The sequence below is a fragment of the Salvelinus sp. IW2-2015 genome, linkage group LG7 (assembly GCF_002910315.2).
Source record: "Salvelinus sp. IW2-2015 linkage group LG7, ASM291031v2, whole genome shotgun sequence".
Classification (NCBI taxonomy): Eukaryota; Metazoa; Chordata; class Actinopteri; order Salmoniformes; family Salmonidae; genus Salvelinus; species Salvelinus sp. IW2-2015.
Genome location: NC_036847.1, coordinates 8,996,092 through 9,016,937, shown reverse-complemented (window position 1 = coordinate 9,016,937; position 20,846 = coordinate 8,996,092). Strand labels below are relative to the sequence as shown.

The following is a 20,846-nucleotide window of genomic DNA, read 5'->3' as shown; positions in this document are numbered from 1 at the left end:
ATTTTTTTTTGGGGGGTACTAGTGTTATCGCGTCCAAATCATGGAGTATATAAACGACCCATAACTCTTCTCCTTGTACACCAGAGTGCATAAATGAAAAAGCACAATGTCAGAAATAAGTAATTGCCGAACATTTTATTTGTCTTAATAAAATATTACAAGCTCAAATTCACACAAAGCAAAGCATGCTCTACTTGAAAAAAAAAAACAGAACAAAAGAGTGACTGCAATTAATATTCCATGGCCATCCTAAAGGACCATCATAAGGGGTTTATGAGGTGCAGAAGCTGCCAGACTGCATATGCCAATATCCTATGTGAAGTAATGAGGTTTCTTTACGTTGATGCCATACTCAGACAGGGCAGGGGAGAGGTCCTCCATGGTCAATGTGTACTTCTTGTCCTGCTTTGGGAGAGAAGAGGTGGGATGACGTAGTGAGAAACCAATCAACAATACAGTCATACTTGTGCATGAATAATTCTGTGCAACTCATGTAAACAGTTAATGTGTTCATTCACTGAGATGTATAGCCTATGTTATGTTTCAATACCATCAGAAATGCACCAACCTTTGTCTTGTTCCTGGAGCTCCCAGAGGCAGTGCCCTTCATTTTACAATGCTGCAGGGCATCGTTAGCAATGTCTGAGATGAATTTCTGAGCTGCTAGGGAGACCAAACGGATTCTGAAAACGATGGGCATACATGTTGTTTACATTTGGAGCTCAAATGAGTTGCTATAACTGGTGTAAAAGCTGATAGATGGAGGACACTTTGCAGGTAAAGAGGTAAACAAGATGAGGCTTACATTCGCGGATCAGACGCCTCAAAGCCGGCCCGGTTGAGATAGTAGCCTGTCACTGCATCAGGGATCTGGCAAACAAATGGTTGGACTGAAGTCATTGTGATGCGTTTTGGTATGGTATTTTGTACCCTAGCATCACCACAATTGATACCGGAAGGACATTTATATGCTAAATATAAACTACTTACCCAAATATGCAATATGTATATAAGTAAATTGACTGTCGACATCAGCCTAGGTATGCGAAAAAAGTAATCTACATTTGTCTTCTCGTGAACTAATGTTACGACTTAAAAAGGGGTATGACTCACTGTAGGAGTGTAGTCCTCCAATTGCATGAGAAAGTCAGCCAGTGGTGTGGTGGAGATTATAGGCTTCACATCGCCGTTGGCAATGCCACCGGGAACATAGACACCATTGGACACGGATGTGTCAGATGATGGTGTAGCCATGGTAGCCGAGGTTGGGGCTGAAACAAAAAAACATATAATGACATGGTTTAATATCTTCCTAAATGTAGCTGAGATGTTGATAGCCAAGGTCCAGCTCTTGGCTAAGCTATGGACTGTTTTACAAAGCAGCAAGCAATGAACGTGCTAGATCTAAGATGGGTTTCAAGTTCTGTATAGTGCTATATGATGTGTGGGCTACTGTCCTTGAATAATTTCAACAGTTCTGAGTCACTTTGGTTCTAGTTTGATTAGCTAGTAAATAGCAGACCATTCGTGTGTTGTGTAACCGGGTCTAAAGCCAGCTCATAAAGCTGTTTATAACCTCAAAATGAGTGGAAATACTTACCATTACTTATGGCAACCGAGGGGATACTGCTGACATTAGTTGCTGCATTGTTGTTAGTGATGCAATTACTGGATGTCGAGGAAATTAAAGAAGAGCCCCCTGGTATGACTGGCTGTGGAGTATCAACGTTCATATTGTTTGCTGGCTGCACCGCAGTTCGCTTGGTGAAATAGACAAAATCAAAAAATTAAGTTAGCTAGCTAGCTATAGTGAAAGGGTTAAATTAACTGCCAAAAATACCCTTTTACAACAGTGTATGGGCAAATAGCGAAAAATAAAGATCATTCGTACACTATAATCGTGCTAGCAAACAGTGGCGTTAGCTTACGAAATTGTATTTTCACGCCTTCCGTGTGCATCAATTTCAATGTCCGGCATAACCATGTCTTATCCTACTATTGGTTCCCCCCCCCAGAAGAATGTGCGCAGATGCATCCACCGAATCTTGGATTCACTGAAGAAGACCACCGGTTTTTAAGGTAGGTAGCCTACTGTAGCCTATATTGTATGCAAACGTTTGTAGAAAAAACATATAGATCTGAATTTCGCGGTTTTTGTACACGGTCAAAGATAAACTCTGGCGTGAATAATGGTCGTTGTGTTTTTGTTGTTGAAATATTGCATCCCCGTTTAACCTTTAGCCTACTATTGCTGATTTTTACATGTGACAGTCACTTTATCTTGTCAGTAAAGGGAAACAACGTACATGCTTTGTTTAAAAGATCGTCACTAGTTAACACAGTCACAGTCATAATTATGGCTAAACCCCGCCTATTTCTACAATATATTTTCTTACATTCTTACACATACATTTACACATACATGTTATTCAATAATTTCATCCAAACTGCTTGTCTGCGTCAACGAGCTCCTATGAAATAGGTCTGAAATAGGTCTTGGTTCTATTTTTGACGGTTGACGCACTGCACGTCCAGCCTCTCCCATCTCATAGATTTTTAGGAGCATAGGAGCATATACCCACGCAGGTGATTGGAAGCTGGCGGTCCACACTCCAGTCCAGTTGTTGGTGTTAATGCACCTTAAAGTTGGTTGCTAGCTGCCATATAAAGTCGATTACTAGAAACTATCTAAATTTCCCCATTTATCTGTGGATTAATTGTCGGATTAGATAACACACGATTTTGTGTGACTCAAAATGAGTCACAATTCTACAAAGATCCAGGGAAAAAAGGACCCTGCGCATTTCATGTAAAATAACAACCCAATGTTTATATCCCATGACAAATTTGCTAGCAACAGCAAGCTAGCTAGCTAAATGTCCATGAATGTTTCATGTGTTTCGACCTGTCTCCAAATTAATATAGTTGGTTCAGAGTTCGTTATGATATTATGATATTTCAACCTGCATGTTCTGATCGTGTCTGCTGTGGATGGACACAATCAACATGCGTGCCCGGTGTAGTCAGCATGTTAAAATCAGATTTGAAACCTTACCTTAACAACACTGCTAAGCTTGAATGAAGACCAAAAACCTCATATTTGTTTGCATGAATTTTTACAACATGGCCAATTATGACTTTGTGGCTGTGTTAACTAGTAACAACCTTGTTTAATAAAATAATACATTATTAATGTAAAAGTAAATAAAGGAAGTTCAACTAGGAAAACAAGAAATGAGTCATTCTACAAATATAACTTGGCACAATAATATTTTTCACCATGAAAATGATCTATTACACAAAGCTCAGTCAATCTTAAGAGGATGTCCAGTCAACGAAAACAATAGCATTAAACATCATATACATCAATAAATGAAACATGGCTGGTTTGAACTGATGTCTTTGTCATTTTGAAGCAGGGCCCAGAAAGACAGGATGGCATCACCTGTGGATGTCATTGTGGTGGGAGCTGGGAACCGTGGGGAGACGTACTCACACTTTGCCTCCCTCCAGCCTCAACGCATGCGGGTAAGGCTCCCCAACATCTCTCTACATCTGATCTTGTCAATATTGACTGAAATAACTTAATGAGTAGATCTTAGTGAGATATAGGCTTTCATTCCTGCTAGGCTAAATCATTCATCACTTCTTTCCATCAGAATTGAAGTGTGCTACCGATTAGTAGCCATTCGGTCTTGACTAAGGTTTTACATAAAAGTCATGATGATGATTATGATGATAATAATGGAAACAATGATAACTCAAATGAATTGTAGGTCATTGGAGTGGCTGAACCCAGGAAATTTGCACGGGAGAAACTTCAGAAGCAACACAGAATAGCAGATGTCAACGTGTTTGCCGGTATGAGTGAAAAATATTTAATTGTCGGTACACACCCATTTTCTCCCTCTCCTTTTTGATATACGCTGGATTGATTATTTGGTAGTACTTCATTTGAACTATACGTCATAACAGCGTCATATTATCACAAGCATGTCATAACAAAAAAGCTCTCGTTGCATCTTGTGTCTCTGAATGTCAAGTACAAACCAGTATAATTTTGCATGCATTGTAATCAGTTATGAAAAGTGTTATGACATATGTTACTTATATTCCTCTTTCCCAGATTGGCATGGTATAGTACAAAGGGAGAAGTTTGCTGATGCTGTGTTCATTTGTACCCCAGACCGCCAACATAAGGTAATAGTAGTAGAGCATACTTGTTACTCAATTAATCAAATTTGGTATATCACAGAATCTGAGCAACCATTTCAACAGAACTATTTTAGGATGCTCATTGTCCAGTATTTTGCCCATTGATGCTACAGCAGGCTAAGATTGAGAATCCATGATGGCTGTTCTGAGTGAGTGTGTGTTCTTGTCTTCTTGCCAAGAACCCCGCTGTGGCACTGGCAAAGAAAGGCTACCATATTCTTCTGGAGAAGCCCATGGCTGTGAGTTTTCCCCCAATCCCTGTAGTAACGATGTATGTTGTTGTGATGTCTGATCAAGACAAGATCATTTCAGCTATCCTATACCAGCCCAGTACACGTAGTTTATACAATCAATCATATCTAGAGATATAGAAAGAGTGTGTCTGTGTCTGTACGTGTTTGTTTTCGTGGGCGTGCAGGCGTGTGTACGCGCAGTGTCAAATGTATATTTTTTCATATTAGGTAACAGCTGAGGACTGCACAGAGATTGTAAGAACTTGCATTCAAAATGGTGTGATGCTAACAGTGTGCCATGTCCTCCGATATGACCCTGTCATTCACAAGATAAAAGTAAGTGTATATTCATTTATTTGAAATATTACAGTATGTTTTGCACAGATCTGTGCTTTTTGCGTAGCAAATGTTTTTTTTCACTCAGCATCATTAGGACAGTGGCTACTGTGATTGGATTTAATGCCCAATCAGAGCTTGAGCGAAAATAGGCCTAGTAACAAGGTACTCCTCGCGGGATAGAAGCAGTCAAATCAATCTTGAGAAGGGCTGCCATATAGTGTGTTGCCAACGCTTTGGAATTGACCCCACAGGTGCTGATGGACAGTGGAGCGATTGGAGACCCGGTCCATATTCAACACCTAGAACCGGTAGGGATGTATTTACAATGCTGTGTAAATTTTACATAATTTACATGGAGCATAGCCAGACCTGGGTTCAAGTGCTATTACTATAAAGTACTAATACTATTTAATTTATCTGTGTTTGAGCGATCTTGCCGTGCACAGTGGAACCAAGAGAATAAATAAATAAACTTCACTTAATAGAATAGTTGCAAAACTGCAAAGCCCGCTCAACTAGGCTCTCCAGACAGGCGATAGCAAACGCTTATATCTATGGACAATTTCAAATAGTATATGAACCCAGGTCTTCGTACAGTATTGTACATTTGAATAGTGACCTCCACTCCACTCTCAGTGCAGCCTGCATGGGTTGAAGTATCTGCAAAGATTTCCATGGTTACTTTCTCCTGTTCTAGGTGGGTTTCTTTCACTTTGCCCACTCCTTTGTTCGAGGGAACTGGAGGAATGAGGCTGAGAGCTCATTTGCACTTCTGGCCAAATCCTGCCATGACATTGACTTGATACATCACTGGGCTGGAGGACGAAGGTAAAGAGGCAATGTTTTAAAAAAAATTATAAATAAAATAACAAGTTAATCAACTAATTTATTTGATCGACTGACAGCCCTATTAAAAAAAGCTTGTTCTTCACAGGTGTTTGAAAGTGTCATCATTTGGATCTCTCAGTCACTTCCGCAAAGAGAAAAGGGTGTGTGGTCTTCTCATATACATTTGGAAAGTATTGAGACTCCTTCACTTTTTTCACATTTTGTTACATTACAGCCTTATTCAAAAATGGATTAAATCATTTCCCCCCCTCATCAATCTTCACATAATAGCCCATAATGACAAAGCAAAAACAGGTTTTTAGAATTTGGCAGCAATTACAGCCTCAAGTCTTCATGGGTATGACGCTACAAGCTTGGCACACCAGTATTTGGGGAGTTTCTCCCATTCTTCTCTGCAGATCTTCTCAAGCTCTGTCAGGGTTGGATGGGGAGCGTTGCTGCACAGATATTTTCAGGTGTCTCCAGAGATATTCGATCGGGTTCAAGTCCGGGCTCTGGTTGGGCCACTCAAGGACATTCAGAGACTTATCCCGAAGCCACTCCTGCATTATCTTAGCTGTGTACTTAGGGTCGTTGTCCTGTTGGAAGGTGAACCTTCGCCCCAGTCTGAGGTCCTGATCGCTTTGGAGCAGGTTTTCATCAAGGATCTCTCTGTACTTTGCTCCGTTCATCTTTCCCTCGGTCTTGACTAGTCTCCCAGTCCCTGCCGCTGAAAAACATCCCCACAGCATGATGCTGCCACCACCATGCTTCACTGTAGGGATGGTGCCACGTTTCCACCAGACGTGACACTTGGCATTCAGGCCAAAGAGTTTAATCTTGGTTTCATCAGACAAGAGAATCTTGTTTCTCATGGTCTGAGAGTCCTTTAGGTGCCTTTTGGTGAATTCTAAGTGGGCTGTCATGTGCCTTTTACTGAGGAGGGGCTTCCGTCTGGCTACTCTACCATAAATGCTTGAATTGGTGGACTGCTGCAGAGATGGTTGTCCTTCCGGGCAGTTCTCCCATCTCCACAGAGGAACTCTGGAACTCTGTCAGAGTAACCATCGGTTTCTTTGTCACCTCTCTGAACAAGGCCCTTCTCCCCCGATTGCTCAGTTTGGCCAGGTGGCCAGGTCTAGGAAGAGTTGGTTGTTCCAAATGACACAATCTGGTCTCGGGGCTCTACRGACAATTCTGTCGACCTCATGGCTTGGTTTGTGGGACCTTATGGGGGGACCTTATATAAACAGGTGTGAGCCTTTCCAAATCATGTCCAATCATTAGAATTTACAACAGGTGGACTCCAATCAAGTTATAGAAACATCTCAAGGATGATCAATGGAAACAGGATGCACCTGAGCTCAATTTCAAGTCTCACAGCAAAGGGACTGAATACTTATGTAAATAAGGTATTTTTTAAATTGTTTTTATTTGCAAAAAGATCTAAAAACCTGTTTTCACTTTGTCATTACGGGGTATTGTGTGTAGATTGATGAGGGAAAAATTATAATTTAATCAATTTTAGAATGAGTCTGTAACGTAACAAAATGTGGAAAAAGTAAAGGGGTCTGAATATTTCCGAATGCACGTAATCAGAAAGGAAGTGGTACAACTATGTTTGTCTGTTTTGGACACTGAATGAACTCAAAATAGTTTTAAACAATGGGTTTGGCATGCCATTGAACAATATTACAGGCCCTGGAGTGATGACAACCATAGTTACATACACATGAATGAATGTGTTACTTTAACTATTTGGACCCAAACTAGGGAAAATATGGATCGGTAAGGAAAACATTACAGCAACAGCAGATACAACCTTTACACAGAGTCACTGTGTCAGAATAACAGTACACCACAGGCGATACGGTGGGAGAACAGATGCTGCCCCATAAGCCTGAGAACTGACTGTAACTAACTCCTGGTGATTCTTTGTCTGGGAAAATATAGCTGACAAAGCATTGCATCACACTCCCACAACCACAACCCCAGTTTCCTGCCTTACATCCACCTCTCCCGAAGCAGCTGATGTCCATGCTTTTACATTTTATTTCCACTTTTGAGTTACCTTCTAATCATACTGTATTCATCCTGTGATATTATCACTCGTTGTATTAATGTTTGTTTGTAGATCGTTTTTGATTCTGTCAAAGGTACTCAACCCTCTTTGGCCCCTTTGGGACATAAGTCCACAATGAGCTTCCATTTTGTCCTACATAGTATAATGGTGGGTTTCCGAAAAGCTTTGTAGCACTAAGATCATCTTTCGTCCATTGCCTACAATGGATTTGCTGTAAATGATGTGAGTGCTACGACGCTTTCGGGAAACCCACCCTAGAATAGTCAAAGGTGATTCAGTGCTAAAGAGTTTTTCCTCCAGCCACCAGGTGCTGCAGACCGCTGTCTAGACTGCCCTGTAGAGGAATCTTGCCCATATTCTGCACGCAAGATCTACCTGGACAGAGTCAAACAGGTTTTTCCATTCATGTCAATTACATTTGATTTGTCCCACGAGGGGCAATTATTATTCAGGGCAAGCAGTGTAAATTAGAAGGCACATAGAAAATGACCGTGTGTGTGTATGTGTGTATCTATATCTGTGTCAATCAATCAAATGTAATTATAAAGCCCTTTTTACATCAGCAGTTATCACAAAGCACTTTACAGTAACCCGGCCTGTGTGTGTCTCAGGGCTGTGTGGGCTGGCCCGTGTCTGTGATATGTTCCAGCTCTCTCCCAGACATTGAGTCTGTGACCGAGGCTCTGAAATCAGGGCCGTACGGCCGCTGTGTCTACCAGTGTGACAACGACGTCTGCACCAACCAGGTAAGACTGACCACCATCTGGCTAGCCGCTAGTGCAGAGAAACCATGCTTAGAAAAAGGGTTATCCTACATTTATACATCTACACGTATTATTATTTATTACTCTGTATTTCACCTTTATTTTAACAGGATATCTCCTTTAGAATAAGTGTCTCTTTCGTAACAGAGACCATTCCAAGTGTCAGAAGAGAGGTTACAGAATTGTAAATTAAGTCCTGCACACTTTTGTTGTATTTAAATTAAGTTTATGCTTCGGTCAGAAATAATAATACGAGCATTTCACTACACCCGCAATAACATCTGCTAAACACATGTATGTGAAAAATACAATTTGATTTGGATTTGATATAGGCTCAAGTCGACACAGCTCCTCTCTTTATCTCTCTTCTCTCACCTTGTTGTACCTGTGTGTACAGGTGGTGAACATGGAGTTTGAAGGGGGTCTTACAGCTGCTTTTTCCATGGTGGCATTTACAGAGGAGATATGTAAGCGGAGAACCACCATCTATGGCAGCAAGGTACTGTAGCACTCCAGTCCAGAGACAATCTTGAATAATCCAAGATCAAGTTAAATCATTATGAATAATTAATTGATGATCATTAATATGCCACTTGTGTGATTGAAATCAATGTGATATGATAAGATACGGATATGGATTGAATAGAAAGAGATAGATTATGAATATTGATTGGACACACACAAACTGCAATAGTTTATTGACCTGAATTTCTGTGTCATAGTTTATGAACTTTATCTCTCTCCGGAATATTTATCCTTATAATCATCTGTATTTGTAGTAACATCCAGCTCTAGCTTTACTGCATCTGGCTACTGTCTGATTTTAATACATAAAGATAACCTGCAAACATTTTCTTATCATGTAATGATTGCTTTGTTCCTATAGGGGGAGCTGTCGTGTGACGGACATGAGATTCGAGTGTTTGACTTCCTCACAGGGAGGGCCACCAAGCACACAGCAGAGACTTGCGCCCCAGGGGCCTTTGGCATGGGCGGGCACGGCGGGGCGGACTACCAACTGGTGGAAGCCTTCATCTCTGCTGTGGCGGTGAGTGCTGGGAGCCTGTGTGAATGTCAACATTGAGGGACAATATTTTTTTAAACTTGAGATCTGTTCTTTGACTTAGGCTTGTGTTAATTATGATTAACACAAGCCTAAAAATTGATGTCGTGGAACAAAATGTTATTTGAGTTATCTAAATCGTTGTTAGGATTCAATGAAACCCCATTGTGAAATTTACACTGTTGCAGTACCTGGTTCAATAAAATCACAGAATGGTATTGGGTGCTGTAAAAACTCTTAACCTAACTCTTTACCTGAAGGGGGTATACAAAAGGCATTCATAACACCTTTAAAAAAACAGTCATGACACCGTTTGCAGTATCACTCATAGTAACCTTACATTACACTCATGTGGATGGAAAAAATGTGACTCGTGTTTGTGTGTGTCGCGTAGAGTGGAGATGCATCTTTTATCCGTTCCGGACCAGAGGAGACTCTACTGAGCCACAAGCTGGTGTTTGAGGCTGAGCGGGCTCGACTGGAGAGCAAGGTGGTGTTCTGTGGGACTGACCAGGACTAGACGTCAACATGAACGGTGACGTGAAGGGACATAATCATCATTTTGATCATCAACATTAATGATTCAACTCTAATGATTATGACAGAGCTCACTCAGGCAGCACATGAAAATTATGAAGTAACTGGATATTTAATTTTACTGTATGTAATTTGTAGCTAGGCCTAGTGATGAGATTGTTTAATTCTCAAGGATTGTTTTGTGCACATTCCATGAAAATGATTTTCTTAACAAAATGTGATGATGTATGTACTGTTTGTCATGTCAGCAACTGTTTTAATATGAGAAACTGATTTTCAAAGAATCAGATATTTTGCCAGTTTTTAAAAATGTTGATTGTGTGTTTGTTCTAATATCGTGTATGAAACTGGAATCAAGGCCCCCTCGAAAGTGCTTTTGAAATTACACACATGTAGCGTATCTAAGCAAACATCTATAAATACACTCCATGCACTTACCAAAAATGGCTCTTTTGCCGTATTGTACTTTGTTCTACATTACTCTTCTTTTGTATCGTCATTAGCACAGTATAGATGATACCAATTCTTGCTCCAAGACACTGCCAATTTGGATAACCGAAAAAGACGATTGTGCTGATTTATTGGCACGTTGAACCATGTTGCACGCCATAGTAAAAATAAAATGTCTTATCTGAATTCCGAGGCTGACATTTATTCTGATTTAAATTATTTATTATACATCTTTAAACGCTTACACCACAGAATATTTTATTTGATGAACAAATAATGAATACTTCAATTATTTTAAACAAAATTTTGCAACTAATGAAGCATTATAAAAGTAACAGATTATGAATGGCTCGTGAAAGCAGGGCTGTGATGCTGCTTTCCACAGGAGTGGGCCTCCTGCGGTCCCCCAGTCTGCAGCTACCAGGGACGAGGTCAGACTACCAGGGATGAGGTCAGATTACCAGGGACTAGGTCAAGGTACCAAGGATGAGGTCTGTCTATCTACCAGGGATGAGGTCAATAAACTATTTCCTTGTGTGTCCAATCAATATTCATAAAGGGATGATGAGTTCAGAGTCCTAGGGAGCCATGGTGGATTCTGCTGGCCACAACGCTGAGTTTGGAGGCTGATTTTCGGACCTCTGGTCGGACGATCTTTGCCTTCTTCTGCATCTGTGGCAGAAAACAACCCAATGAGACAGTATTTTGTTATGTGTGCGGTAGGAAATTAAGAATGCTATCAACCCATAGTATTACAATAACAATGATCAGGTATGGATGATATTTATAATTGTGGACACTATTTTGCTACCAATTGAGGGTTAAACTAGAGTCAGGTAGGCCATCCCCGGCTATATGATTGTGGTGGTCCATGTTGATTGAAGGGAAGGCCTCACCCTCGTCATTACCAGCGGGAGCAGCTCTTCCTTGGAGAGGGGCTTCACCTGGTCTGTTAGCAGGGACTCCTCTGGGTCATTGTTATCTCTAAAATAGTAGTAGTCTTACATTACCACCATAAAGTTAAACTATAAGTTATATTTCTATGGTTAACACACTTCCAAGTATTGCTTTCACTTACTATTTCCTTATGAACGTGAGAAACTGAAAATGTAGGTCCTACTCCTAAAATAGGCTCTTAAAATAGCACACTGCCCTGGAATAGCACACTAGTTTGTCCTCCGGCAAGGTTGTGAATACAGTTGGGCAGGTTAAAAAGTTTCTAAGCTGCAGCACAGGTAAAACAAAAAAAACATGAGCTGCAAAGTGGATATAACTGCATCGTCGGGGATATATTTCAGAAACAGAACCACATGTATTTTATAGGTTATTGTTACAGGATTGCAAACAAACTTGCTGCTGTCCCATTGACTGTTCATTGGCATCCCTTTCCGGCATTAGATGTAGCAGCTTCTATATTGAACACACACACACACAGACAGACATACCCAGAAGTGGGAGGCTCAACCGTTTTGTTTTGCCTAGGCAGTGGTGGACTTTGCCCTAGGAGGTGCCTGGCAACCATTCTAGGATTGTAATCTTTATCAAGGTCCTGGAGCAGAGACAGAGAACAACATCAAATGTTTCAAGGGCAACACTTCACTGAGGCTCTGTTCACTTCTAAAATCCATACTTCCACCCTCCCTCCACTGATGTAGCCTATCCCTGATCTGACACAATTTGATAGTAGTAGTAGGTTTCCACTACATTACAATAGCCTTCATCAATCCAGTCCTATCGGATCCATTTTTACTCCAGAGAAGTAATGAAGGAGGGATGGATGCATTTTAAATAACCTTGTGACATTGATGACATTGAAATGACCTTGGAGCTGAGGAAAGACTGCAAAGTCAGCAGCTCGTTGGTCCTGCGCTCCACCAATCCCAGGTAAGTCATAATGGTGCTGTCCCGGATCCCGGTCGAGGAGCCTAACTTGTCTTCGATCACTGACCGGTCACAGTCTATGTTGTGGCACACACTGTCTATTCCTGGTGCACGGAAACACACAAGAAGAATTGAGGGTTCTTCTCAATCTGGTTGTCTAAAGAAGCAGATAGAAACTGGCACTCGGCGAGTCTCTTCACTGCAATGAGAGACAAGACCACCAGGAGGTGCACATTTTGTTACAGCCCAGCACTAACACACCCTTGATTTAGTTGAATTTGAAAAAAATAATAAGTTAGTAGTAATAGTTATAGTAGTATAAGTACCAAAAGTCATAGTAAGTAGCTTATTAAGGCCTCCACAGGAAGGGAAGTCATAGCCGTAAGTTGTAGATAGTTCTGGGCTGAAACAAAACAAACCATTCTTTTCCATCCATACCCGTCTTCAGCTGGTTGAGGATCTTGCCCACTGAGGTGATGCGTTGCTGGTAGCCTCCCATCTGCTGCTCTGTGGCCTGCTGCTGCACACTGACCCCCTGAAGCACGGCCCTGCTCTCCTCATGCTGCCTGTGCTCCTCTCTGGAAAACACCTCCATCTCACAGCGGATCTGTGACACACACACACACCAAAACACAACTGCCTGGTCTCATAGACTAGATGTAACATAGTAAATGTAAATCTGGAACACTCAAATTAGTATGATATGTTACGTTTGGTATGGTTACATAAGACAGGTAGTTACTTAAGGCAAAAACGAAACTAGAGTGGTTGGTCGGGGTGGATGGGTAGGCACATAACGGACAATCTCATCACGGACAACTTTTGCATTTTAGCTATTTAGCAACTTTTCAACTACTTAGCATGTTAGCTAACCCTTCCCCTAACCCTTTTAGCTAACCTTAACCCTTTAACCTAACTCCTAAATTTAACCCCTAGCCAGCTAGCTAACGTTACCCACCTAGCTAGAATTTGTAACATATCATACGTTTTGCAAACTTGTAAGATATTGTAAGTTTTGCTAATTCGTAACATATTGTACAAATTGTAATTCATAACGTATCATACAAAATGGGTGACGGACATTCACAAATTAATACATACCATACGAAGCGTAACATATCATACAAAAATAAATGTCTCGGATGTACATACAGAATAATATGAAATGCTCTGAGATCAGGTTGAACACAAAAGTAGAAGAGGCACCTAATGGACACATGAATGCACAATAATACACACACGTAGAACTCACACATGCACACACTCCTCCAATTAGTTGGCTACATTTAACAAAGTGTCYAAATAGAAAGGAAGGTGCCCTGTAGTTTACTGTGTGCATTAAAGCACAACATCCAAAGAAATTACTTATTTCAAAGGTAAACATGCATGTAGTTTCAATTTCATACAGACCTGGTTGATTTCGTCCTTCAAGGTCTCGGCTTCGTTGTTCTGTTCGTTAACAAAGTTTAGCAAAGCAAAGTTCTTGTCTTCAACTGTAGGATGCATAAACACAAAAGGTATTTATCACAGTTACAAATATAACAGAATAGATCTTAGATGGCCTCTTGTGTCAACACAGATCTTGTTTAACCCTCAAACTACCGACTGGGATATATTTTTTTTATCATAGCCTAAAGGTGGTTCATTAAATTCTTCAAATTTGTCAATCAACTTGTTCATAATATCAAGTCATACATATCCTCAGAGGGTGGAGCGATCTTGACCGGATAAACAGATCACATGCACCTTATGTACTCGCCTATGGTTATAACTACTAGGTATGACCGTGTACAAAATCAAAATTTGTTATATGCTTAGTTGCAGTCAAAACAGCTCATAAAAGTCTGTCAGTGCTATGAATACTTGGTAGAACTGTAATTACAGAAACCAGCAACTTTCTGAATTTGCGCAGTGCTGTATTACATTTATTACACTTAACCCCATAGCAATTGGGGTTAAGTGCCTTGCTCAAGGGCACATCGGCAGATTTTCCACCTAGTTGGCTGCAGGGATTCGAACCAGAGAACTTTCTGTTACTAGCCCAATGCTCTTAACCGCTAGGCTACCTGCCGCATATTGGTGTTTATTCTACAAAAAAATTGATTATATGGAAAATGTTATAGAAATACCAGAATTCATACAATACCCTCCAATATTCTATATTTGCAACTTGTTATGGTATTTTGGTTGCTATAACATTTGGTTGGAAGTGAATTTGAGGGTTTGGCTTGCTTTTTGAAGCATTCTGCCATAGGCCCTACCACTCCCATTGTTACACAAGCAGCAATGCTAATGTTGGCTGTGGGGTAAGTAAATAAAGAAAACTAAGCCATCTGTCATGTTTTGTCATTGATCATCATGTCTTGTCCCTGTGCTTCCCTCTGCTGGTCTTATTAGGTTCTTTCCCTCTTTCTATCCCTCTCTCTCCCCCGCCCTCTCTCCCTCTCTCGCTCTCTCTCTCTATCGTTCCGTTCCTGCTCCCAGCTGTTTCTCATTCTCCTAAACTACCTCATTTACTCTTTCACACCTGTCCCCTATTTTGCCCTCTGATTAGAGTCCCTATTTCTCCCTCTGTTTTCTGCTTCTGTCCTTGTCGGATTCTTGTTTGATGTTTGCTGTCCTGTGTCCTTGTTCCGCCCTGTCGTGTTTTTGCCTTCTTCAGATGCTGCGTGTGAGCAGGTGTCTATGTCAGCTACGGCCTGTGCCTTCCTGAAGCGACCTGCAGTCTGTGGTCGCGTCTCCAGTCGTTCCTCTCTACTGACGAGAGGATTTCAGTTTCCTGTTTTGGATTAACCTATGATATTATCCAGGAGTTTCTTTGTTTGTTTAAGACTGGAATAAAGACTCTGTTTCTATTAAGTCGCTTTTGGGTCCTCATTCACCAGCATAACACATCTCTCACTTATTGTCAATAACATTAAGTATAGGCTATTTCAAATGTTGTTTTTTACCACAAATATGGCAACGTTAATATTTACTTCAAAATTCAAAAAAACTAAATGATACTACAATCAAATGGTTGTAAATTAGCTTTTTATTACTAATGTGGATTATACTTTTGAAAAATGCTGCACATTATATAAGGGAAAAATGTATATCTTAATTTGACAGATTATGCTAATTAACTATACTTTTACTGGTTATTTTTATTGTTTTATTTCAGATAACATTATTTACATGTCTAATGATGTTTTAAAATAATTAAGTTGATATTTTGCTATGATTGTTGCTTTTTCCAATAGTTTGTAAAATGTATGTAAAATATGTTGGTAGTTTGAGAGTTAAGGAGCATACTCTTTAGGGCCTAAAATATGAGGACGGCATATTTCCTTWTCATATTTCCATAATAAAGTAGTAAATGCGATTATTTTGAAGTTAAGAGGTGCCCCTTTGCTGAGGAGACATGGCTTTGTGACTCACTCTGAATGAAGGTCCCCACCAGCTTGTGCAGGTCCTCCTCCCCTGTGACACAGTGGATCTTGTGGAAGGTCTCCTGCAAGGAATCGAGAGTCCCAAAAGTCCCTCCCTGAGTGTCCAGTCCCAGTCTCCTGCGCTGCCTCTCCTCAACTAAAGACAGAGGTTAGAGGTCAGAATCAGACAGATATAAGTCAGACTTACATAAAGCAGTACACCATCAACTCAGTGCACCAAATCAGAACTATTCAACTATTGCTTATTCTGCGTTGCATTCGGCTATTAAATAAAATAATCGGTCTGCTGAAAAGCCATGGCGCTGTGTATTTGATTTAGTAATTTGTCATTTTGTAATTGTTGTCATTGTGTGAATTAAAGCATACAGGTATAATGCTCTGTTACTTGTCATAAGCATGTATAAGCCTTTATAATGTCTTATAACAAGGCTTATAATAAGTATCTCATCTATGACCCTGTCTGCGGCTCAGGTCCTGGCCCTCCTCCTGGCTGCTGCACTCGTTGCCCTTGATGCTCATGAAGGTCTTTAGGCGGTGGTCGTGGGAGATGACCCGCTGCAGCTCGCTCACCTCCGTGCCATACTGGGTCAGGTCCTTCACCTTTTTCTCCTTCAGCAGCATCCATTTGCACCGAGCCTCCACTCTGAAGGATCATATTCATGATGGGCACACCATCTTAAAAAAAAAGCTCAGGTAGTCCCTCCCTGTTTTAGTCTGTTTTCTACAATGCAGACCAAATAACCTTTTTCTACTCAAAAACACATCAACACAAAAAAGCTGTATGTATTACCTGGCCTCAAAAGCAGCAGTGGACAGAGCCATCATGTCTCGGATGTCCTTGCGAATCTCCTGCAGCTCCTGAATTACAAACAGGAACACAACATTGCTCAGTGAGTTGGGTGCATCCCAATTCATTACCCATTCTAGTAATTGGATTTTTATGGTGCTGTGAGCCTTACCCTCTCCATCCTGCAGTAGAGGTGGAGGAACTGCTTCCTCTCCACGTGCAAGATCTTCAGCTYCTCTCTCAGCTGCCCGTTCTTGGCCAAAAGCTTGTTGAAGCGAACACGACCCTGGTGCAAAGACATGGGTGGCATGTCAACACCATGACAATTCCATAAGTAGTTGGCAAGAGCGCAGAAACAGACTGGCACTCAGGCTACTGCTAACCCTGTCCAGTTTGTTCTCCAGGATGAGGCTGTTCTTCAGTGTCTGGTTTGCCTCCGACTTCTGACGGTGGTATGTGGTGCTCCCTCTCCTCTGGCCAGCCAGCTTACTCTCCCAAGTCAAAATCTACCACAGAAGAAGCAGATAAAAGCAGATAAGCAATTAAATCTGGTTACCTAAGTAATATCACTAGGTATTTGATCAAGAATAAAACATTGTCAATTGGAGCTGATTAAAATAAAATAAATTTGAAAAAGATATAGGCCTGTGTAAAGGACTTCATGCTGTTTGCTTAGCGCCTCTACCTGATTCAGCTGATACCAAGACTCAAATCTAGGAACTCTGCGCTATTGAAAAAAGGCCTTATTCAACAGAGCTAGGGGCGACACTGCAGGCTGAGGAATGAGTTTCACAAGTCCTCATCTGCTACATTCCCCCTCCAAACTCACTCCACAGCAATCCCAGCGGTTGAGCTGAGTGCAGCTGCAGATCCGGGTCACAGCACCATTGTAAAGGATGTCACGCTTCTTGCTTAGTGAGTACTGCTTCTCCTCTGATTCAGCTCTCAAACTCACAACCTCCCAAACACATGACCGCCCCCCTAAAAAGTTCCAACCCATCGCGCTATTGAAAAAAGCCTTCTTCAACAGGGCAAGGGGCGACACTTCAGGCTGCTGAAAGAGTTTCCCAGATTCCCCTCTGCTACACCTGCAGGTTTGGGGGTAAAGTCAGTTTCTAGCATGGGTAGGATGAGGTTAAACTATCATGAATTCCTGATTATCTGGGCAATTCACATCTATGATGTTTGTAACAAAGCAATCGTCAATACAAACACCTCCTGTCTCAGATAAGCCATTTTCCCTTGTTCAGAGTCGAGCTGCTCCACCACCCTGTCGCGGTACACCAGCATGCTGCTCAGATTTTGCGTGGCGTCTGTGTCATCCCAGCATTGAAATGGACTCTCTGAGACACGCAGGCTACGGAGAAGTTCCTCGCGTTCACCATGGAGCCTTTGGATCTCCCTCCTGGTTGGGTAACAGACATGCATCGTTTCAGTGTCAAAGGAAGAAGCCATGTGCTTGTGTCATACTGGACTTAGTGCTCTTACTAGAGACAGCGTTATCCCTGATATGGAGGAACACTGTACTACACTTAATCATACTGTTTTAAAAACCTTTTGTTAGCAATTAGGCCAGTTCAATTGACAGTGGCTGGGCTGGCCACATTTCTCCAACTAAACTCCTTTTATTACATTTWGCATTTACATTTTAGTCATTTAGCAGACGCTCTTATCCAGAGTGACTTACAGTTAGTGTGTTCATCTTAAGAAAGCTAGGTGAGAAAACCACATCTCAGTCATAGTAAGTACATTTTTCCTCAAAGTAGCCTTCAGCAAAGTTAGTGCTAGTAGGAAAAAATAGTATTACTTCACGAAAAGCAAGGGCGTCATTTATTTAAAACAAATGGGGGGGGGGGGGGGGGGKATTAAAGACGCACTCCAGCTATTTTTGAACTTTTCCTTTTGAAAAACAATATCCCACGTATAAATACAGTAATGAACACACGTAAGGATAAAATAGTATTATTTTGAGCAAATAATGTTTTTTCAGACACAACTGCAAACTTCAAGGAGTAGGCCATTCAAGGAGTTGGTCTTATGGCGCTCTCTGATGTCATCGGCCTCCCCCTCTAGCAATAGAGAACAAGACAAAAATCCTAATTTCATGATGCTACCTGGACCACCTATTAAGATGTGCCTTTTGCTAAGTAAATCAGGTGATAAATGAGGTAAAAAGGGGGGGGGACGGGACAAGTGACCAGAGGTGGCAGAATGGAGTTCACATGTCCCACAATAAGTTGTCATGGGCATACAGTATAGTTTCAATGTCCAGGTAAACATAGCAAAAGACAACTTTAGAGGTACACTGAATCTTAAGTAATCTTCAATGTTTTCAGTCTTTAAGACGAAAATATCCTCACAGCTGTCTGCGAATGAGATCCTGTGATTCTACTCTGTACGCCTGCCTGTCTCCTTCCATGATGCGAAACTGTCTCTGGAGTTTGCTCAACTCTGTCTCAGCTGCAACACACAACTTTGAAAACTGGTAAGTGTATCCCAATGTTTTATGGGATAAAAATGGGTAGGATATCAGATAAAAGGACATTTCTTAGTCATGCAACAGGTGCTATTGAGTGCTTGTAGGTAGGTGAACTGTGAAAACGCATACCTAAGAGATCAATATCGATCTCACTGCTGTCAGAGTTGACTCTACAAGCTGATCTTCTACGACGCATGGTGGTGATTGTTCTGGAGGAGAGAAATTCAGATTACATCATGTGATATGATAAAGGGGACCATGTCTATGTTCCCTCAGCACTATGTTCCCTGGGCTCTATGCTCCCTCAGTTCCCTGGGCCCTATGTTCCCTCAGCCCTTTGTTCCCTGGGCCCTATGGCTGGGGGAACATAGAGCTGAGGGAACATTGGGGTGAGGGAATATAGGTTGAGGGAACATTGGGCCCAGGGAACATAGAGCTGAGGGAACATAGGGCCATAAGGCTGAAGGAACATAGGGTGGACCCCTGATAAAGTTAGCTATGCCTAACATCACTAATTGCTATATGCTTACCTGATATGCATTTAGTTACAAAATATATATATATTTAGCTAGTATTTAGCTAGATCAGAAGAAATATGAAGGAACAGCCTTTGGCCAATGACCACTAATATAAGGCATATTGTCCAACGGCCATAATTACACCTAACATTAACGGTATTTACAAACTGCCTCATTTGGCTGGCTGGCTGCAGCGAACACTGGTTAACTTACATTAACGTTGGCTAACAAAAATTTGTGACTTTCTTACTGTTATCAGGATATTGAAGCTTCCTTTTTGACAACCTCTACTTGGTCCTAGCCTTGTAGTTTGTAGATATTTGCGAAAATAATATGCAACACATTTGCCTATGACTGGCTAGCTGGCTTTCTTTCCAATGTCAATGACCGATTGTAACCGTTGACGACGCTTGGCTACTTGAGCACGCGACACACATGTAGCAAAATATCTACTGACAAAATATGTAGCTAGTTGGCCAGTTACAATGTTGCAGTACTGATAAGTTACGTTAAATTTCTAGATTTGTATCGTTCGTTTTAGGTAGTTTAGATGTGAGTTTGTAAATAATGTATGCAGCCATGATATTGACAAACAAACATTGGGTCATAGACCAATGACAGTATGTGTACACAGAGTGTCCAAAACACGAAGAACACCTTCCAAATATTGAGTTGCACCCTCTTTTGCCCTCAGAACAGCCTCAAGTCATTGGGAGCATGGCATCTACAAGGTGTCGAAAGTGTTCAACAGTGATGTTGGCCCATGTTGACTCCAATGCGCCCCACAGTTGACTGGATCGAGTTGGGTGGATGTCCTTTGGTTGGTGGAGCATTCTTGATACACACGGGAAACTGTTAAGCGTCAAAACCCTAGCAGAGTTGCTGTTCTTGACACAACCCTTTGCGCCTGGCACGTACTACCATACCCCGTTCAAAGGCACTTAAATAAAATGAAGTGGATTTAACAAGTGACATCAGGGATCATAGCTTTCACCTGGATTGACCTGGTCAGTCTATCGTGGAAAGAGTACGTGTTCTTAATTATTTGTACACTCAGTGTATATGAAGGATCTTGAAGCGCGGATATTTTATAGAAGGCACTGTGAGACCGACTTATTTTTTTGCAGTTTCAGTGACTGCCACTGGGTGTCAGAGTTGTTCAACCTCTACGCTTGTCTGTCAAGCACCTTTGATGTTTGTCTGTGTAGGCCAAAACAGATATTAGGCCTTGCCTATGG

At 41.3% G+C, this 20,846-nt stretch overlaps 3 protein-coding genes across 6 annotated transcripts; 1 reads left to right on the top strand and 2 right to left on the bottom strand.

The window, feature by feature from the left end:
- Nucleotides 1–116: 116 nt before the first annotated feature.
- taf10 (TAF10 RNA polymerase II, TATA box binding protein (TBP)-associated factor) lies at nucleotides 117–2,016 on the bottom strand. Of its 3 annotated transcripts, XM_023990903.2 has the most exons (6): nucleotides 1,929–2,016; nucleotides 1,601–1,760; nucleotides 1,114–1,271; nucleotides 806–870; nucleotides 569–683; nucleotides 117–405 (listed from the first exon to the last, which is right to left on the bottom strand). In XM_023990903.2, the coding sequence occupies exons 2-6, from the start codon at nucleotides 1,731–1,733 to the stop codon at nucleotides 313–315; spliced, it is 564 nt and encodes a 187-aa protein (XP_023846671.1). In that variant the 5' UTR covers nucleotides 1,734–1,760; nucleotides 1,929–2,016; the 3' UTR covers nucleotides 117–312. The 3 variants fall into 3 exon arrangements, with proteins under 3 accessions (XP_023846671.1, XP_023846670.1, XP_023846672.1); XM_023990902.2 differs by having other exon boundaries at nucleotides 1,601–1,960; XM_023990904.2 differs by having other exon boundaries at nucleotides 117–402; nucleotides 1,601–1,960.
- On the top strand, nucleotides 1,987–10,559 carry zgc:154075 (Gfo/Idh/MocA family oxidoreductase). Of its 2 annotated transcripts, none has more exons than XM_023990900.2 (14): nucleotides 1,987–2,079; nucleotides 3,420–3,528; nucleotides 3,777–3,861; nucleotides 4,127–4,200; nucleotides 4,395–4,454; nucleotides 4,677–4,784; nucleotides 5,039–5,095; nucleotides 5,485–5,615; nucleotides 5,722–5,776; nucleotides 7,999–8,091; nucleotides 8,310–8,444; nucleotides 8,860–8,961; nucleotides 9,349–9,510; nucleotides 9,920–10,559. In XM_023990900.2, exons 1-14 carry the CDS (start codon nucleotides 2,030–2,032, stop codon nucleotides 10,043–10,045), a joined length of 1,347 nt encoding a protein of 448 aa, XP_023846668.1. In that variant the 5' UTR covers nucleotides 1,987–2,029; the 3' UTR covers nucleotides 10,046–10,559. The 2 variants fall into 2 exon arrangements, with proteins under 2 accessions (XP_023846668.1, XP_023846667.1); XM_023990899.2 differs by having other exon boundaries at nucleotides 2,005–2,079; nucleotides 3,417–3,528.
- A 207-nt stretch (nucleotides 10,560–10,766) lies between these two features.
- On the bottom strand, nucleotides 10,767–19,969 carry LOC111966339 (outer dynein arm-docking complex subunit 1-like). Its single transcript, XM_023990898.2, has 12 exons — nucleotides 19,220–19,969; nucleotides 17,827–18,016; nucleotides 16,995–17,117; nucleotides 16,784–16,897; nucleotides 16,615–16,682; nucleotides 16,280–16,467; nucleotides 15,814–15,960; nucleotides 13,804–13,886; nucleotides 12,832–13,000; nucleotides 12,334–12,497; nucleotides 11,958–12,061; nucleotides 10,767–11,184 (listed from the first exon to the last, which is right to left on the bottom strand). The coding sequence occupies exons 2-12, from the start codon at nucleotides 17,899–17,901 to the stop codon at nucleotides 11,091–11,093; spliced, it is 1,329 nt and encodes a 442-aa protein (XP_023846666.1). The 5' UTR covers nucleotides 17,902–18,016; nucleotides 19,220–19,969; the 3' UTR covers nucleotides 10,767–11,090.
- Nucleotides 19,970–20,846: the final 877 nt, after the last annotated feature.

Bases quoted from the DNA above. Each gene is read 5' to 3' on its own strand.
- taf10 (XM_023990903.2), bottom strand. From the start codon at position 1,733: ATGAACGTTGATACTCCACAGCCAGTCATACCAGGGGGCTCTTCTTTA. The intron at 1,272-1,600 runs GTAAGTATTTCC...TTTTTGTTTCAG, and splicing joins CTCGGTTGCCATAAGTAATG to CCCCAACCTCGGCTACCATG. The intron at 871-1,113 runs GTGAGTCATACC...TTTGTTTGCCAG, and splicing joins TGGAGGACTACACTCCTACA to ATCCCTGATGCAGTGACAGG.
- zgc:154075 (XM_023990899.2), top strand. From the start codon at position 2,030: ATGCATCCACCGAATCTTGGATTCACTGAAGAAGACCACCGGTTTTTA. The intron at 4,201-4,394 runs GTAATAGTAGTA...CTTCTTGCCAAG, and splicing joins CCCCAGACCGCCAACATAAG to AACCCCGCTGTGGCACTGGC. The intron at 9,511-9,919 runs GTGAGTGCTGGG...TGTGTCGCGTAG, and splicing joins CCTTCATCTCTGCTGTGGCG to AGTGGAGATGCATCTTTTAT.